A 13,638-nucleotide genomic window follows, 5' to 3' on the forward strand; every position below is an offset into this window, starting at 1 on the left:
ACCCCTTCCATCCAGAATACAGCCACACACATGCACAGCAGTCCTGCATCTTTTCTCAAAACACCATTCTTTCCATTGAGACATCTTTATGTCTATCTAAAGCAGTGGCCCCCAACCTTTTTTGTACCACAGCCCGGTACCGGCATCACAAAATGATCCACGGACTGGTACCGGCATCAGCACGCACGACCAAGGCAAGGCAAGCTGAGCAACCGGCCAGCCAGCCGTCCCCCGCTTCTCCCCGCCACCTTCAACTCCTCCTTTGTGCCTTTTTTGTGCTTTTCGGGCTCCTTCTTAATCTCCTCCTGAGTAACGCGAGACTCCACCACCATCGGGACGGCTCTTCGTTCAAAGCCGCCCCCCCCTTCGACGAAACTAAGGCACGAGGATTCCTTCAGCACCCAAACGCCGCTTTCCAACAACCGACGACCGACAAGCTCACCCGGAAGCACTTTCTCAAGCGCCGTCGAAACAAGATAGCAGCGCCCAAGCAAACCGGCGGCCCGGTAAAAATTGATCCGCGGACCAGTACCGGTCCGGGGCCCGGTGGTTGGGGACCACTGATCTAAAGTATACCGCATTTGGGCTGCAAAAGTCTGGATAACCACCCATTGGAAGAATATTTAGCATATCCCTCTGCTGGTCATCTGGATATCTGCAGCTTGGATATAGTAGCCCAATGAGGTTTACTGAAGGAATGGGACAAGGTGTGATTTCTATGCCACTGCCTTCCCTTCCTCTTGTATATTTATACCATTCCACGTAATGTAAAGGAAAAGCCATGCTATCATTAGTAGTGTAACAATAAGTACCCTGTTTCTCCAACAATATGGCCTCCCCCAATAGGAAGTCCCAGCATGTTTTATAGGCATGAAATGAAATTAAGCCCCTCCCCCCAAATTAAGGCCTATATTAAAACATGCAAAATGGGGGGGAATGGTGGGGGGGCTTGCCGTTAGGAAGTACTTTTGTTGCACACCCGGATATGGTGCTGCCTGCGTTGAACCCGATATGAAGTGCCCAACCAATGCCGAGGCCAACATCCAAGCCATCGCTGCCTGCCCGCCCGCCTGAAGATGCAAGGGGTGGGAATTAAGTCACCCCCGAAAAGATGGCCTAGCCATTTTTTCGGGGCTCAAAAAAAAATAAGACCCGGCCTTATTATATGAGAAACACGGTAGTTATCTATGTAAGACATTCTTTGTCAAAGAAATGGCTACAAGACACCAGGTCTACAAGAAACAAAGAACATATAGTATCTGAAGGCCAACACCATCCAACATCTGTCTGTTAACAGTCAAATCTCCAGCTAGTTATGCGCTACTTGTAAATTGGCTATATGATTCATGAATATTAGCATACTGATTCAGAATCTGGAGGTCTTACTCAACTGTTAAATTATCAATATGTATATTATCTCATAACTGTTTCAACTTAATTGAGAGAAGCATCTGTTATCTAAAGCACTAAATTAAAAAAAAAACTTTGCAGAGGTGTCAGAGCACTCCAAAACAATGCCAAGGAAACTGTATGGATGGAAGCAGCACAAGTTGTGTGCCACACTTTTATTTTTTTTAGGGGCAAGAATACACTACCAGAACAGAACTGGGGAGACTTGAATAAAAACATCTCCAGTCAGCCTCTTGCCTTTCATCCACTTAGTATGACCCAAATAAATCTATTACCAAGAAATGTTATAGCACAGAGAGCAGGAAGTTAAAGGTGAAAAGTCAATGCAGCAAGTGGAAAGAGAGGCTAAAGCAAAATTTTGCTGATAAGTGATTAGAGAAAACTAGAGTAGATCAGATTAAGCAGTAGCTTTTTAACAAGTAAAGCTGTCAGTACTTCTCATCTTTCGTTTCAATTTTCCAACTGGGAAAGAATACTATTTATATGGTAAACAGAAATTATAAAGATTAAGAGTATAATTCTAAACACATTTACTTCCCCAAGACCCTGAAATTACAGAAAAATGCTTTTGAGAGGATATGGGCTTGTTACTTGATTTTTCTGCAATAATTAGAATGACATGAAACTGTCAGATTTCTAGTTTTCATTTCAGCACCTCTTTCAGACTTTTTAAAAATAAAAACCCATTAATAAACTCAACTTCTGGGGTGACTGCATCTATATACAAGTTTAAGGTTGGCATATACAGCTTTCAAAAACTAATTAGTATAGCTCAATTCTACAGCTCCAATACACCTGACAGCCTATTTTTCACTATCAATATATTCCTACAGTAATAAGACCAAATGATAAATGCCAATATTGGAATTTATCTTTAAAAACATCTTCCAGTTCTAGTTGAAGGAGGCGAAGAATATGATATTGTGTTAGCCAACACAGCATATCATGATTCAGCCAGCACCCTAAGTACCTCTTTGTTACAATTCTGAAGCTTTGTTTGCAGCCAATGACTTGATTTTACAGTAGCACATTTTGGCTGTAAACACGTGTAGACGATATGTAATTTATGAAAACTAAGCCAGAGGTTTTTTTTTTTTAAAAAGTATAATCACTCCAGTGCAGAGAAGAGGAACTCCAATGTCAAAGGAAATCCAAGAAGGCAGCTATTAACTTCCAAGCAGTTATTTGAAACCAAAAATCAATAAAAGAAATTAGCCCCTCAATTTTAAACACGACCTTCCAGGAGAGGAAAAGACTTGAACATAACTTTTCCAAATAAACATGTCCCGCCTTAAGGCCTCCGAATTAGGTTAGTGCCCAAGTCTAGCCCTTCGTTCCTCCCATCTTCTTAAAAACAACTACTCCGTTACTACCGCAAAGTACCAGAGAGACTCGCACCCGACGCCAAGGCGGACTTGCCGTCCTTCCTCAGCACGCAACTAATCGCGTCACAACGCCGTCCCGGCCAGTATTCGCTCCTCCAACTTCGTCAGGACATTTGCTGACCCTGCGCGCAGCAGCCAGGCGGGGGTTGCTCCTTCCCTGCCCGCCTCCCTCACCTTTTTTTCTCCGTTCGCTTCTCCTCTCCAGCCGCCCTCTGCCGCTGCCCCCGGACCGACACCTCTGCGGGGTGTATCGCGAGAGCAAACCCGACCGGTTCCCCCCACCCCACCCCCGAGTCCGCTACGGATTCGCCGCTCTCGGGCGGCAGGAAGCCGGAGGGGCAGAAGGCTCAAGCAGGGCTCCGGACGCGCGCCTTTTGCCCTTAAACGAGGGAGGAGGAGGGTGATGTAAGCCGGCGCCGTTCCAGCTTCATTAGGATGCCTGCAATTGCACCACACCGCCGGTAAAGCCCGAACTCAACTGCTGCTTGCGCGCTGCCAGGCGGTCCCTGCTCCTCGGGAGGGTTGGCAGGCGCGAGCCGGAGCGCGACGCTCTTACAAAGAACTTAACTCCCCCGGGACAAGAAACAACGGCCGGGTGCATCAAAAGAAACTGGATAGCCTCGTCACTCAGTACCCCAGTTCGGAGAGAAATATTCCTGCCGGGTCCTAAAGGGATATATAACAGACAGACATAGCATGGAAGCACCTGCCTTCTGAAGAATTGTTTCCCAGGTCTCCCTTTTAAAGGGACCCGAAGTAATTTGTTTTAGGAGCGCCAGAGTTGTCCTCCCTATTGCTTTGCGGCGGACAGTAAGCCGACTGAAACGACTTCCTTCTGAATGTGATCATAGAGGATCAGTCACCTGGTGAACACATTTGATAATATTGTAATAAAAAATAAGGTTATTTGAAGGTTATTTTAAGAGCTGGCCACATCACCAGCATATTATGGAATTCCAGCATAATCACAATACAGGTATGTGATGTTTGCCAACGCTGGCCACTTTAAAATGCGTGGACTTCAACTCCCAGAGTTCCCCAGCTAGGAGTTTTTAAAAAAATAAAATATTTATTGCTTTTAAAATATATTCTTTTAAGATAATTTTAAAAGGATGTGTGTGTATACATATATGGGATATATGTTTTCTTAAGTTTTTAAGAAACATAGATATATATATAGATATATGGGATATATCTATCTATATATCTATCTATATATATCTACATATATCTATATATATCTATATATATGTGGATCTTTGGTTATTCGGGTTCTCTCCCGCGTAAGATTCAAAGTATCTAGGCAACGTTTCGGCGAGGTCCCACTCGCCATCTTCAGGCTGGTGCTTTCGGCTTAGTGAATAACCAAAGAACCCGAATAACCAAAGATCCACATACAAATACCCGCGAGAACCTCAGAAAACATCTATATATATCTATATATATCTATATATCTATATATCTATCTATATATATCTATATCATCTATATCTATATCTATATCTATCTATCTATCATCTATCTATCATCTATCTATCATCTATCTATCATCTATCATCTATCTATCTATCTATCTATCTATCTATCTATCTATCTATCTATCTATCTATCTATCTATCTATCTATCTATCTATCCACACATATACACACACATACATACATCCACACACACACACTCATATATCCACACACACACATATATACATATACAGGTAGTCCTCGAGTTATGACCACAATTGAGTCCAACATTTATGTTGCTAAGTGAAACATTTGTTAAGTGACTTTTGCCTCCTTTTACAACCATGCCACAGTTGTTAAGTGAATCACTGCAGTTGTTAAATGAATCTGGCTTCCCCATTGGCTTTGCTTGTCAGAAGGTCACAAAACCTGATCATGTGACTCTGGGACACTGTAATTGTCGGAAATATGAAGTTGCCAAACATCTGGATTTTGATTGTGTGACTATGGGGCTGCTGCGATGGTTGTGTGAAAAATGGTCATAAGGCATTTTTTTCAGTGCTGTTATAACTTTGAACGGTCAGTAAATGAACTATTGTAAGTCAAGGACTACCTGTAGATAAATATATAGACAGCTACATACATACATACGGCAGCCTGTTCACACCTATGATGTTTCCCAAATGCCCTGCAATCATCTGTTCATCGTTTGCAATCTTCTCTGCCAGCTGCTCCAGAAAGTCAGTGGATTGTTCACTGAAGTGAATTCCTCTGCTGGGGTAGTGAAATGAAGCAAGGATCCCGAAAAGCCAAGCTTCATTTCTCTAGCCCACTGAAGGAATTCCTTTGTATGCATGTGGGGTGATGGGAGTGTGCTGGGTTGGAAAATGAAGCCGGGGTGGGATTCAACCGGTTTTACTATCGGTTCGGTGACTACGTTTTGCACGCGTGTGTAAAAACACCTTAGACTGTGTCTCCCGGACAGCTGAAAAGCGCTGCGCGCAGGTGCGCAGCATTTGAAAAGCCTCTTTTTTCCTGCTTTTTCAACCTCAGCTGTGCCACACAAAGCAGCTGAGGTTGAAAAAGCAGGAAATAAAGGACAGGTAGGTAGGCAGGTGGGCCAAACAGCAGCAAACACAGAACCTGCTGCTGTTCAGAGCTACCGGTTCTTTAAAACCGGGCAGAACCGGTAGCATCCCACCCCTGAAATGAAGGCAGAATTCTGAAGATCTGAACTTTATTTTTCCAGCCCAATGCAGTTCTCTTCCCCACATGGAGGAAAGAGGAAATCCTGCACCGGGCTAGAAAAATGAAGCAGGGATTGTGAAGATCCAAGTTCTCCTCCATGCTGCATTGAGAGCCCAGGATGGGTTGACTCCTTCCTATGACGTCATAGCCGAGTCTGTACTAAGATATAAAAGCCAGCCCCAGGGAGAGACCCCAGCTTTTGACTCAGCTCCTTTCAGTCAGTAGCTGTGTCTCGGAAAGCGTTCTGTTAGATAGCAATCACCAGCGATCTTCAGTACTTTTCTCCTCTCTTCAAGCAGCTCCCAGGAGAGCAGGGCTCTCTCTCTCTCTCTCTCCTCTAACGTTGGAAGCAGCTTTACAGAGCTCTGTGCAGGCAAGCTGGGCAGCGTCTGCAGACCTCCCCCACGCCTGCAGTTTGGAGGGATCGTAAACATGATCGGCAAACTGATAAGAGCTCAAGCCAGCTGATCGTGTAGCTGGTTGCTGTGTTTTTCCCTTGCTGACTTCGCTCGGGGCTCTGTATAGCCTAAGGAGCGATTCTTCAATCTTGGAGCCTGTTTTCCTGTAGTCAGTGGCCATCTTGGATTCAAGCCTTCCACCATGAGGTGAGCGGCCATTTTGCAAGCCCGGGGGCCATTTATACCCTAAGGGGCTTAATAGAAAAATTTCTAAACAGCTTCTTTCCAATGCAAGAGCCTTTATTTTACAAATGGAGCAAGATAAGGCTCTGGCAGAGCTTTCCCCCCCAGTGGAACAGTCTCTTAAGCCCAATAGGAGAAAAAGACGTAGGCAACGCACCCAATCAGTCCAGAGGGAGGTGGCTGCTAAAATAAAAGCTAAGGCTCTAGCCCCTAAGAGGGTAACTCAGGCTGAATTGAGGGCAGAGAAGCGCAGACATGCAGCTTTAGAGAGGCAGTTCAACAGAACTATTCAACAGAAGGGAGTGCAACTACAGCATGTTTCAGGTGATACTCATTGGCCCCAACCAAGCCCTCCCAGGGGAGGAGAAGTTATCTATGAGCCTTTCCATCCTCCATCCTGGTCTCCTGAGGCTCTTGCTGTACAGTCAGATCCTCAGGATTTAAGCAGATCTGGGCCTTATTTCCAACAGGCTTCTGTGCCCTATGCTCCTCCCCTTCCCTCCAGGCCTCGAACCTCTCCTCAATCTAGGCCTGAAGCCACCTTCACTCCCACAGCAGCGGGCCTTCGGCCTTCTGCCTCTACCTTTGAGCATAGACCAAGGGATATCCAAGATGTAGTCTCATCAGCCATTAGGCAGGGATTGGCTGAAGGCTTCAAGCAAATTCTTCAACCTCTGGAAAGGGTTCAGGCCCTTCTTCCCTTCTCAATCTATAAGTTCCTTGCCTCATCATCCTGATTTACACAGGCCCCAGGACCTCGGGGTCCATTCTTCTCTACCAGAATGGGAGGAGGTTGATGAGGAAGGAAGGCCTTCACCATCTGAACACAGTTACTCTTCTCATTCAGAGTGTGAAGAGGGTGAGATTTTTGACCAAAATGTTTCAGAGGAAGAGGATTCTCGCCCAGAGCAGACATCCTCTGCATTGGTCTTCAAACCTACTCTCTTCAGACCATTACTCAGCAAGGCCTTGGTCACTGCCAGGCTGTCGCCAGAGGAAGTGGCTCCCAAGCCACAAGGAAATCCCTCTAGCCAAGGGGATTTGCTCTTCTCTAAGCCTGTAGTGCATGCAGAGGTTTTGCCTTCTCCCATTTTGTTCCTGGACATGGTCAAGGAACAGTGCGCTTCTCCTTCGGCAGGTCCTCACCCATCTTCTCTGGATAAGCGTTTCTACAATGTCAGCGTAGCTCTGGACAATGCCCTGGCAGTGCCTTCTGTTGACATTCCAGTTCTGGCCTCGTTCTCATCTTCTGGCACTCCCACGGAGCCAGAAGATATCCTGAAACCGGATGATAAACGTTCCGAACAGACCCTCAAGCGCAATCACCTGCTTGGGCTGTTCGGGCTTCAACAGCAGCATCCTTCTTCACCAGGGCATCCATACGGTGGCTGCGCCAACTCCAGAATAGATTGCCTGCTTCTGACCTTCAGTCTCACCAAGACCTTAATAAGAGTATTGCAGCAGCGGAATTCACTGCTGATGCTACTCTCAATACCGCCATAGCATCTTCTGTAGCAGCAAGAAGACTTTTATGGCTCCGAAATTGGCAGGCGGAGTCACGCCGAAAATGGAAGCTGGCTTTAGTTCCTTTCGCAGGCAATAAGCTTTTTGGCGATGCTCTGGAACCTTATCTCATCGAAACCAGAGATAAACGTAAAATTCTCTCTTCCCCTGGGAAGAAAGCTGACTATCGCCCTGCTCCTTATTGCCGTCCTGCCTTCCGAGCGGAGACCTCATCTCGCTTCCCCCGCTCTCACAGGCCATACTCCCAACGCGAAGACCAACGGGCGGAAACATCTGGCAGGCAACAACCTTCTCCTGGTAAACGGCCCTTTCGGGGGGGAGGGGGTGGTTCCTTCCGTCGCTCTAAGTAATCCCTCGTTCTTCCCACCCATCGGAGGTCGCCTAGCCTTCTTTGCCTCCAAATGGGAGGAGTCAATGACGGACGCCTGGGTGCTCAGCACTATTAGGTCAGGGTTACAATTGGACTTCCTAACCCCACCCCCCAAATTTTTTTTGATCTGTCCTGTGTCTTGGGACATTTCCAGGCAAGCCCTCATGAATCAGGCCATTCAGCACCTTCTTGAAATCAGGGCTATTCAACCTGTTCCCCCGTCTCAACGGGGACGTGGGCTTTACTCTCGCCTTTTCATCGTTCCCAAAGCCTAAGGGGGGTGGCGAGCCATCCTTGATCTAAAATTTCTCAACCAATTTGTAAAATACAGGCGATTTAAAATGCAGACTCTGCATTCTATTTTAGAGAGCGTTCGGGAGGGTGACCTCCTCTCTTCCATTGATCTCACTGAGGCTTACCTCCACACCTCAATTTGGCCTCATCATCACCAGTTTCTCTGTTTCTGTTATCAGAATATCCATTACCAGTATCGAGCACTTCCCTTCGGCCTCTCATCAGCTCCAAGGGTCTTCACAAAGGTTCTGGCAGCATTGGTGGCATCTCTGCATTCTATTCCAGTGAGGGTCCAATGCTACTTGGACGACATTTTGATTCTTTCTTCTTCCATCCTTGCGGCCCATCGGGATCTGCAAATTACACTGTCATGTCTCCAGAGCTACGGATTTTCCATCAACACCAAAAAGAGCCAGCTCTCTCCTACAACCAAATTGCAACACTTGGGAGCAGTCATCAATACCATGTCGTGCCAGGTTTTCCTGTCCCCAGCTCGTGGAAAGAGCCTTGCAGAGATCATCAGCCAGATCCAGCAACATCAAATTGTCCCCCTGTCGCTGCTGTCCAAACTTCTGGGGAAGATGGTTTCCTGTATTGGCATCGTTCCGTGGGCTCGGCTCCACTCCCGAGTCCTCCAATGGTTCCTGCTTCCCTACCAACAAGCAGGAACCAGCCACTCATCCATCAAGGTCCCACTCCTGCCACAAATCCGGAGATCTCTCAATTGGTAGCATTCCCCATCTATCTGGAGGGGACTCCTGTTCAGGGACCCAGACAGGCTAGTGATAACCACCGATGCCAGCCTCCTGGGTTGGGGTTCCCATATGCAGGGCCAGATAGCTCAGGGCGTTTGGTCCAGATCGGAACAGACCCTTCCCATAAATTGGCTGGAGCTCACAGCTATTTTTCTGGCTCTCAAGCATTTCAGGCAATCAGTGACCAGATCTCATGTTCTAGTCCTTACGGACAACATGGCCGCAAAGGCTCATGTCAACCAGCAAGGGGGGGACGAGGTCCAAAGCCCTCATGAGAGAGGTTCTACAGTTGGGGTTATGGGCAGAGAAACACCTGTTATCGATCTCGGTGGACCACATCTCCGGGGTTGGCAACTCCCAGTCCGACTGGCTCAGCAGGAGCCTAGTCGACCAGGCAGAATGGTCCATTCCTCCGTCTCTATTCAGGGATCTTTCCCTCAGATTCGGAACACCGGAGGTGGATCATTTCTCCACTCCTCAAAACGCCCAAGTCACCAGATTCTTCACCAGGTTTCCTTGCCAGTGAGCGGAGGGGACCAATGCTCTTCGGTGCAGATGGCCCAAGGGTCTCCTCTATGCCTTTCCACTGCTTTCCATCATTCCAGCAGTAATTCGGAAGATGTAGGAACGTGCGGAGCTCCTCCTCCTGGCACCCTATTGGCCAAGGAGGCCCTGGTTTGCGGACCTGGTCAACCTATTGGTGGCTTCTCCTTGGAGGATCCCTGCCCATCTAATCTTCCTTCACCAGTGGGCCCTGCTCCACCCAGAACCCCAGTGGTTCAAGCTGACCGTGTGGCACTTGAGCGGCAGCGGCTAGAGGAGGCTATCTTCCAGAAAGGGTCATCCTCACTATCCTGGCTTCTCGCAAACCTTCTACAAGGCGCATCTATGATGCCACCTGGAAGGCTTTTTCCCGATGGTGCCTCAGGGAGGGTCTTTCTCCTGCTTCAGCCCAGTTGGCAGAAGTTCTTAGCTTCCTTCAGCATGGTCTGGAGAAAGGTTTGGCCCCCAACACCTTACGCAGGCAGGTTGCGGCCCTCTCCTCAGTCCTTTCATGGGGTTCGCTTCCTTCCTTATCCCATCACCCTTCAGTCAGGAGGTTTTTGAAAGGGGCTTCCAACCTGTACCCACCAGTGGTTCACAGGTAAACTTCCTGGGACCTTCATATGGTCCTTAATGCCCTTACGAAGCCCCCCTTTGAACTCCTTAGAACAGTGTCTCTCCGTTTCCTGACTCTGAAGGTAGTGTTCCTCGTTTCCATCACTTCTGCCAGGAGGGTTTCTGAGCTTGCTGCTCTTTCCATCAGACAGGACCTTTGTTCCTTTCACAATGATAGGGTTGTTCTCCGTCTGGACCCCTCATTTATTCCAAGGTTAACACCAGGTTTCACAGGTCCCAGGACATTGTTTTGCCTGACTTCTGTCCCTCCCTCACCATGACTTAGAGCGGCAGTGGCACACACTAGATGTAAGAAGGGCTCTTAGAATATACATTAAGTGCACTTCCTCCTTCAGGAAGTCGGAAGCCATGTTTGTTTCCTTTTTCCCTTCTCACTTGGGGCACAAGGCATCTTCTCTTACTATTAGCAGGTGGGTCAGGTCTTGCATTGAGCAGGCCTACAAAGCTGCGGCCCTTCCGGTTCCGTGAGCTCTGACGGCACACTCTCCCAGAAGTGTGGCCACTTCTGCTGCCTGGGCGACCCAAGCATCCTTGGAGGAGATTTGTTGTGCGGCCACGTGGACATCCCCGTCTCCTTTCATCAGACACTACCGTCTGGATGCTTTTGCCTCAGCGACTGCAGCCTTCGGCAGACGGGAGCTTCAATGAGTGGTTCCACAGTCGGTGTGATGAGCCAGACGAGGACCCACCCGTGGACATGCAAGCTTTGGTATGTCCCATCCTGGGCTCTCAATGCAGCATGGAAGAGAATGGGCATTGGGAGAAGTTACCATGAATGCCCTTTCTATCTATGCTGTGAGAGAGCCCAGCCCCTCCCTTGATTCGTCCAGAGAGGGTAAGACATATTTCTGTATTTATTTTGGGCTTTCAGAGACACCTTTCAGTCTGTCAAGTATCTTTGCCAAAGCTGGGGTCTCTCCCAGGGGCTGGCTTTTATATCTTAGTACAGACTCAGCTATGACATCATAGGAAGGAGTCAACCCATCCTGGGCTCTCTCGCAGCATAGATAGAAAGGGCGTTCATGGTAACTTCTACCAACACCCATTTCATTCCCCCAGCCTGGTGGAGGAGTTCACTTCTATGCATGGAGAGGAGAGGAACTCCTGCATTGAACTGGAGAAACAAAATGGGGATCCTGAAGATTCAAGCTCTGTTCCTACATCCCACCACAGGAACCCCCTTCTGGGCATGGAGGGAAGCTGCCTGCCCTCCTTTGGTAGGCAGATGTTTCACTCTGTCCACTTAACTATTGTAATTGGGAGACGTGGGCTCTGTCCGCTTTGTCCAAACCCAACATTCCAGTCCCAATTGTAATCACAAGTGGAGGGCTACCTGTAATTCTTTATTCCATTTATCTCTTAATTTTTGCATATCAAATTGATTTATCAGTAGCAAATATCTATAAAAATGATTAGTCAATTTTTCAGTTTTAAAAGATTTAACTAGTTGTTTTAGTATCTTGGGTGTCAGAAGCTGAAAATGCTGCTGGCCCAAATAGTGTCGTTAACAATTGTTTGCAATTCTCAGGGAATACACATACATTTTGTATTGGGGATTGCACACAATAATTGACAAACAGGCCCAGATAGATTCATTGGATTGCATACCAGACCCCATGAATAAATGGTATTGCTTGAAAAACTAATTACTTTCCCTTGTTGGTTTTAGCAGTTGGTCAGCTCTCAAACAACACTTAGACTGCTTAGGAAAACAGGCATGAGACAAAACCAAGTTCTGCACAATCCTAAATGTTTCAATAACAGAGTAAATTCAATGGGTTTACTCCATAGTGAATGAGTTTGGAACTGTAATCACTTACAAAATTCATTATTTTTGTTGCATGCTATTTTTTCCTGTAGTATTTTTAAAATTCATTTTCTGAGATAATAAAACCTTATCTAGCATTTCTCTTATTTTTAAAAAAAGGCACTAACATCAAGTCAAGGTCAACAATAAGAGCTATGCTACAGGAAGACATCAAGGGAAAGTGCCGTGGTATATCGAATTTATACATTAATGGGTATGAATAGCAAGAGTTGGCTTAATTACACATTTTAAAATGGATATTAACCACATCTATATTTAGTCTGTCCTTTAGCATATGCAATCCTATGAAACATTACATCGAAATACAAAACATGAGAATTTGCCTAATTTTTTCACCTTAATGTTTGTAGAAAACCAAAGGCCAATTGAACAGATGGACATTTTCCTATAAGACCAGTTGTGGCTCAAGGCAAATTCCCCAGACCTGATCAGGCTGACAATGGCAAAGCTAATGCAAATCAAGGATCCAATATGCCATCAGGAATTCAAGAAAAAAAAATGACATCAGCAAATGGCTCAAGAAGGCAAAAATAGTGAGGCAGGACAGTGTATGAGTAGGAGAAACCTACATAAGCATTACATTTACACTATTGATCTTACTTTACTGTGGAGGCACAGCATAACTGACTTCACTCACTTGTGAATCCATAAGAAAAACAAAGAGAAAATAAACTGCACGCTGGGAGATATATCATCCCTACAGTCTTAAACAGCAGACTTTACAAAACGATAGCATAATTACTCCCCTTTGGTCCAGTAATTAACTTCCAATTCCATTGTCAGGAGGATACCTACATTCTGTTCTCCATACATTCATTCTACTTTCATTTTAATGTGCCTTCAGCAACTCTTCAGACCTGTTTTCCTTCCTCTAATCATACAGCCTTGACATAATCTAAACAAAAACTTCATTAGTATAGTCTTAACCTTTATTTCCAACAGCAGATTCAAGCCTTAGAAGTATATGCATAATATCTTAACCAAAAATATGCTTGCAGCAGTTTGATGACACATGATTTACACTGTAGACTTACCATACATATTTATATAGCATGTATTGTGCCTTCCTTCTCTGCTGTGCTGCCTGCTCTACTGAACAGCCTCTGCCCTGAAATTTAAATGATTCCAACTTTGTTGGACTCTCAAAGGCTGTTAAACTGGTTTTTCTCCTAGGTATTAGGACCAGCAAGTTGGTTTTCTGTTTGTTTGTTTTTTATTTTTGTATTGGCTTATTTCCATAGGTTATGGAGGATTTAATCCTGTTTTCCTATGGATTGTTTGCTGCCCAGAGTAATGTATTTAAGATGGGCAACTATATATTGTTATTTATTTGCAATTATGTATAAATTATTCTGGCTAATCCCACACAAACATTTCCCTAATTTGCTTTTAACAGGATAATATACATTCATATTTTCCCTACTCCAGCTTTTCTGGGCTCACAATGAGTTCACTCTATAAACTGCATTGTCATGTGGTCACTAGTGCAATTTGCAGTGAATGCAAGCTTTCTCATTTCCACATCCTAATTATTCAAATAAAATCA

General features: G+C 45.8%; 1 protein-coding gene across 8 annotated transcripts in view; it reads right to left on the bottom strand.

The window, feature by feature from the left end:
- Positions 1–13,638, bottom strand: part of OSBPL1A (oxysterol binding protein like 1A) — a 79,378-nt gene that overhangs the window by 36,433 nt on the left and 29,307 nt on the right. The window contains exon 1 of one of the 8 annotated variants that reach the window (XM_026670345.2): positions 13,127–13,218. The exons of 4 other annotated variants lie outside the window; for them this stretch is intronic. In XM_026670345.2, the coding sequence (XP_026526130.1) occupies positions 13,127–13,129 (3 nt within the window). In that variant the 5' untranslated portion in view covers positions 13,130–13,218. Of the gene's footprint in view, positions 1–2,808; positions 3,074–3,274; positions 3,511–13,126; positions 13,219–13,638 lie in introns of those variants that run through there. 3 more of the 8 variants (XM_087961639.1, XM_087961640.1, XM_026670347.2) reach the window with 3 other exon arrangements.

Source organism: Notechis scutatus, chromosome 3 (genome assembly GCF_049901735.1).
Source record: "Notechis scutatus isolate UNSWTSFEM ecotype Mainland chromosome 3, rNotScu1.2, whole genome shotgun sequence".
NCBI classification, from domain to species: Eukaryota; Metazoa; Chordata; class Lepidosauria; order Squamata; family Elapidae; genus Notechis; species Notechis scutatus.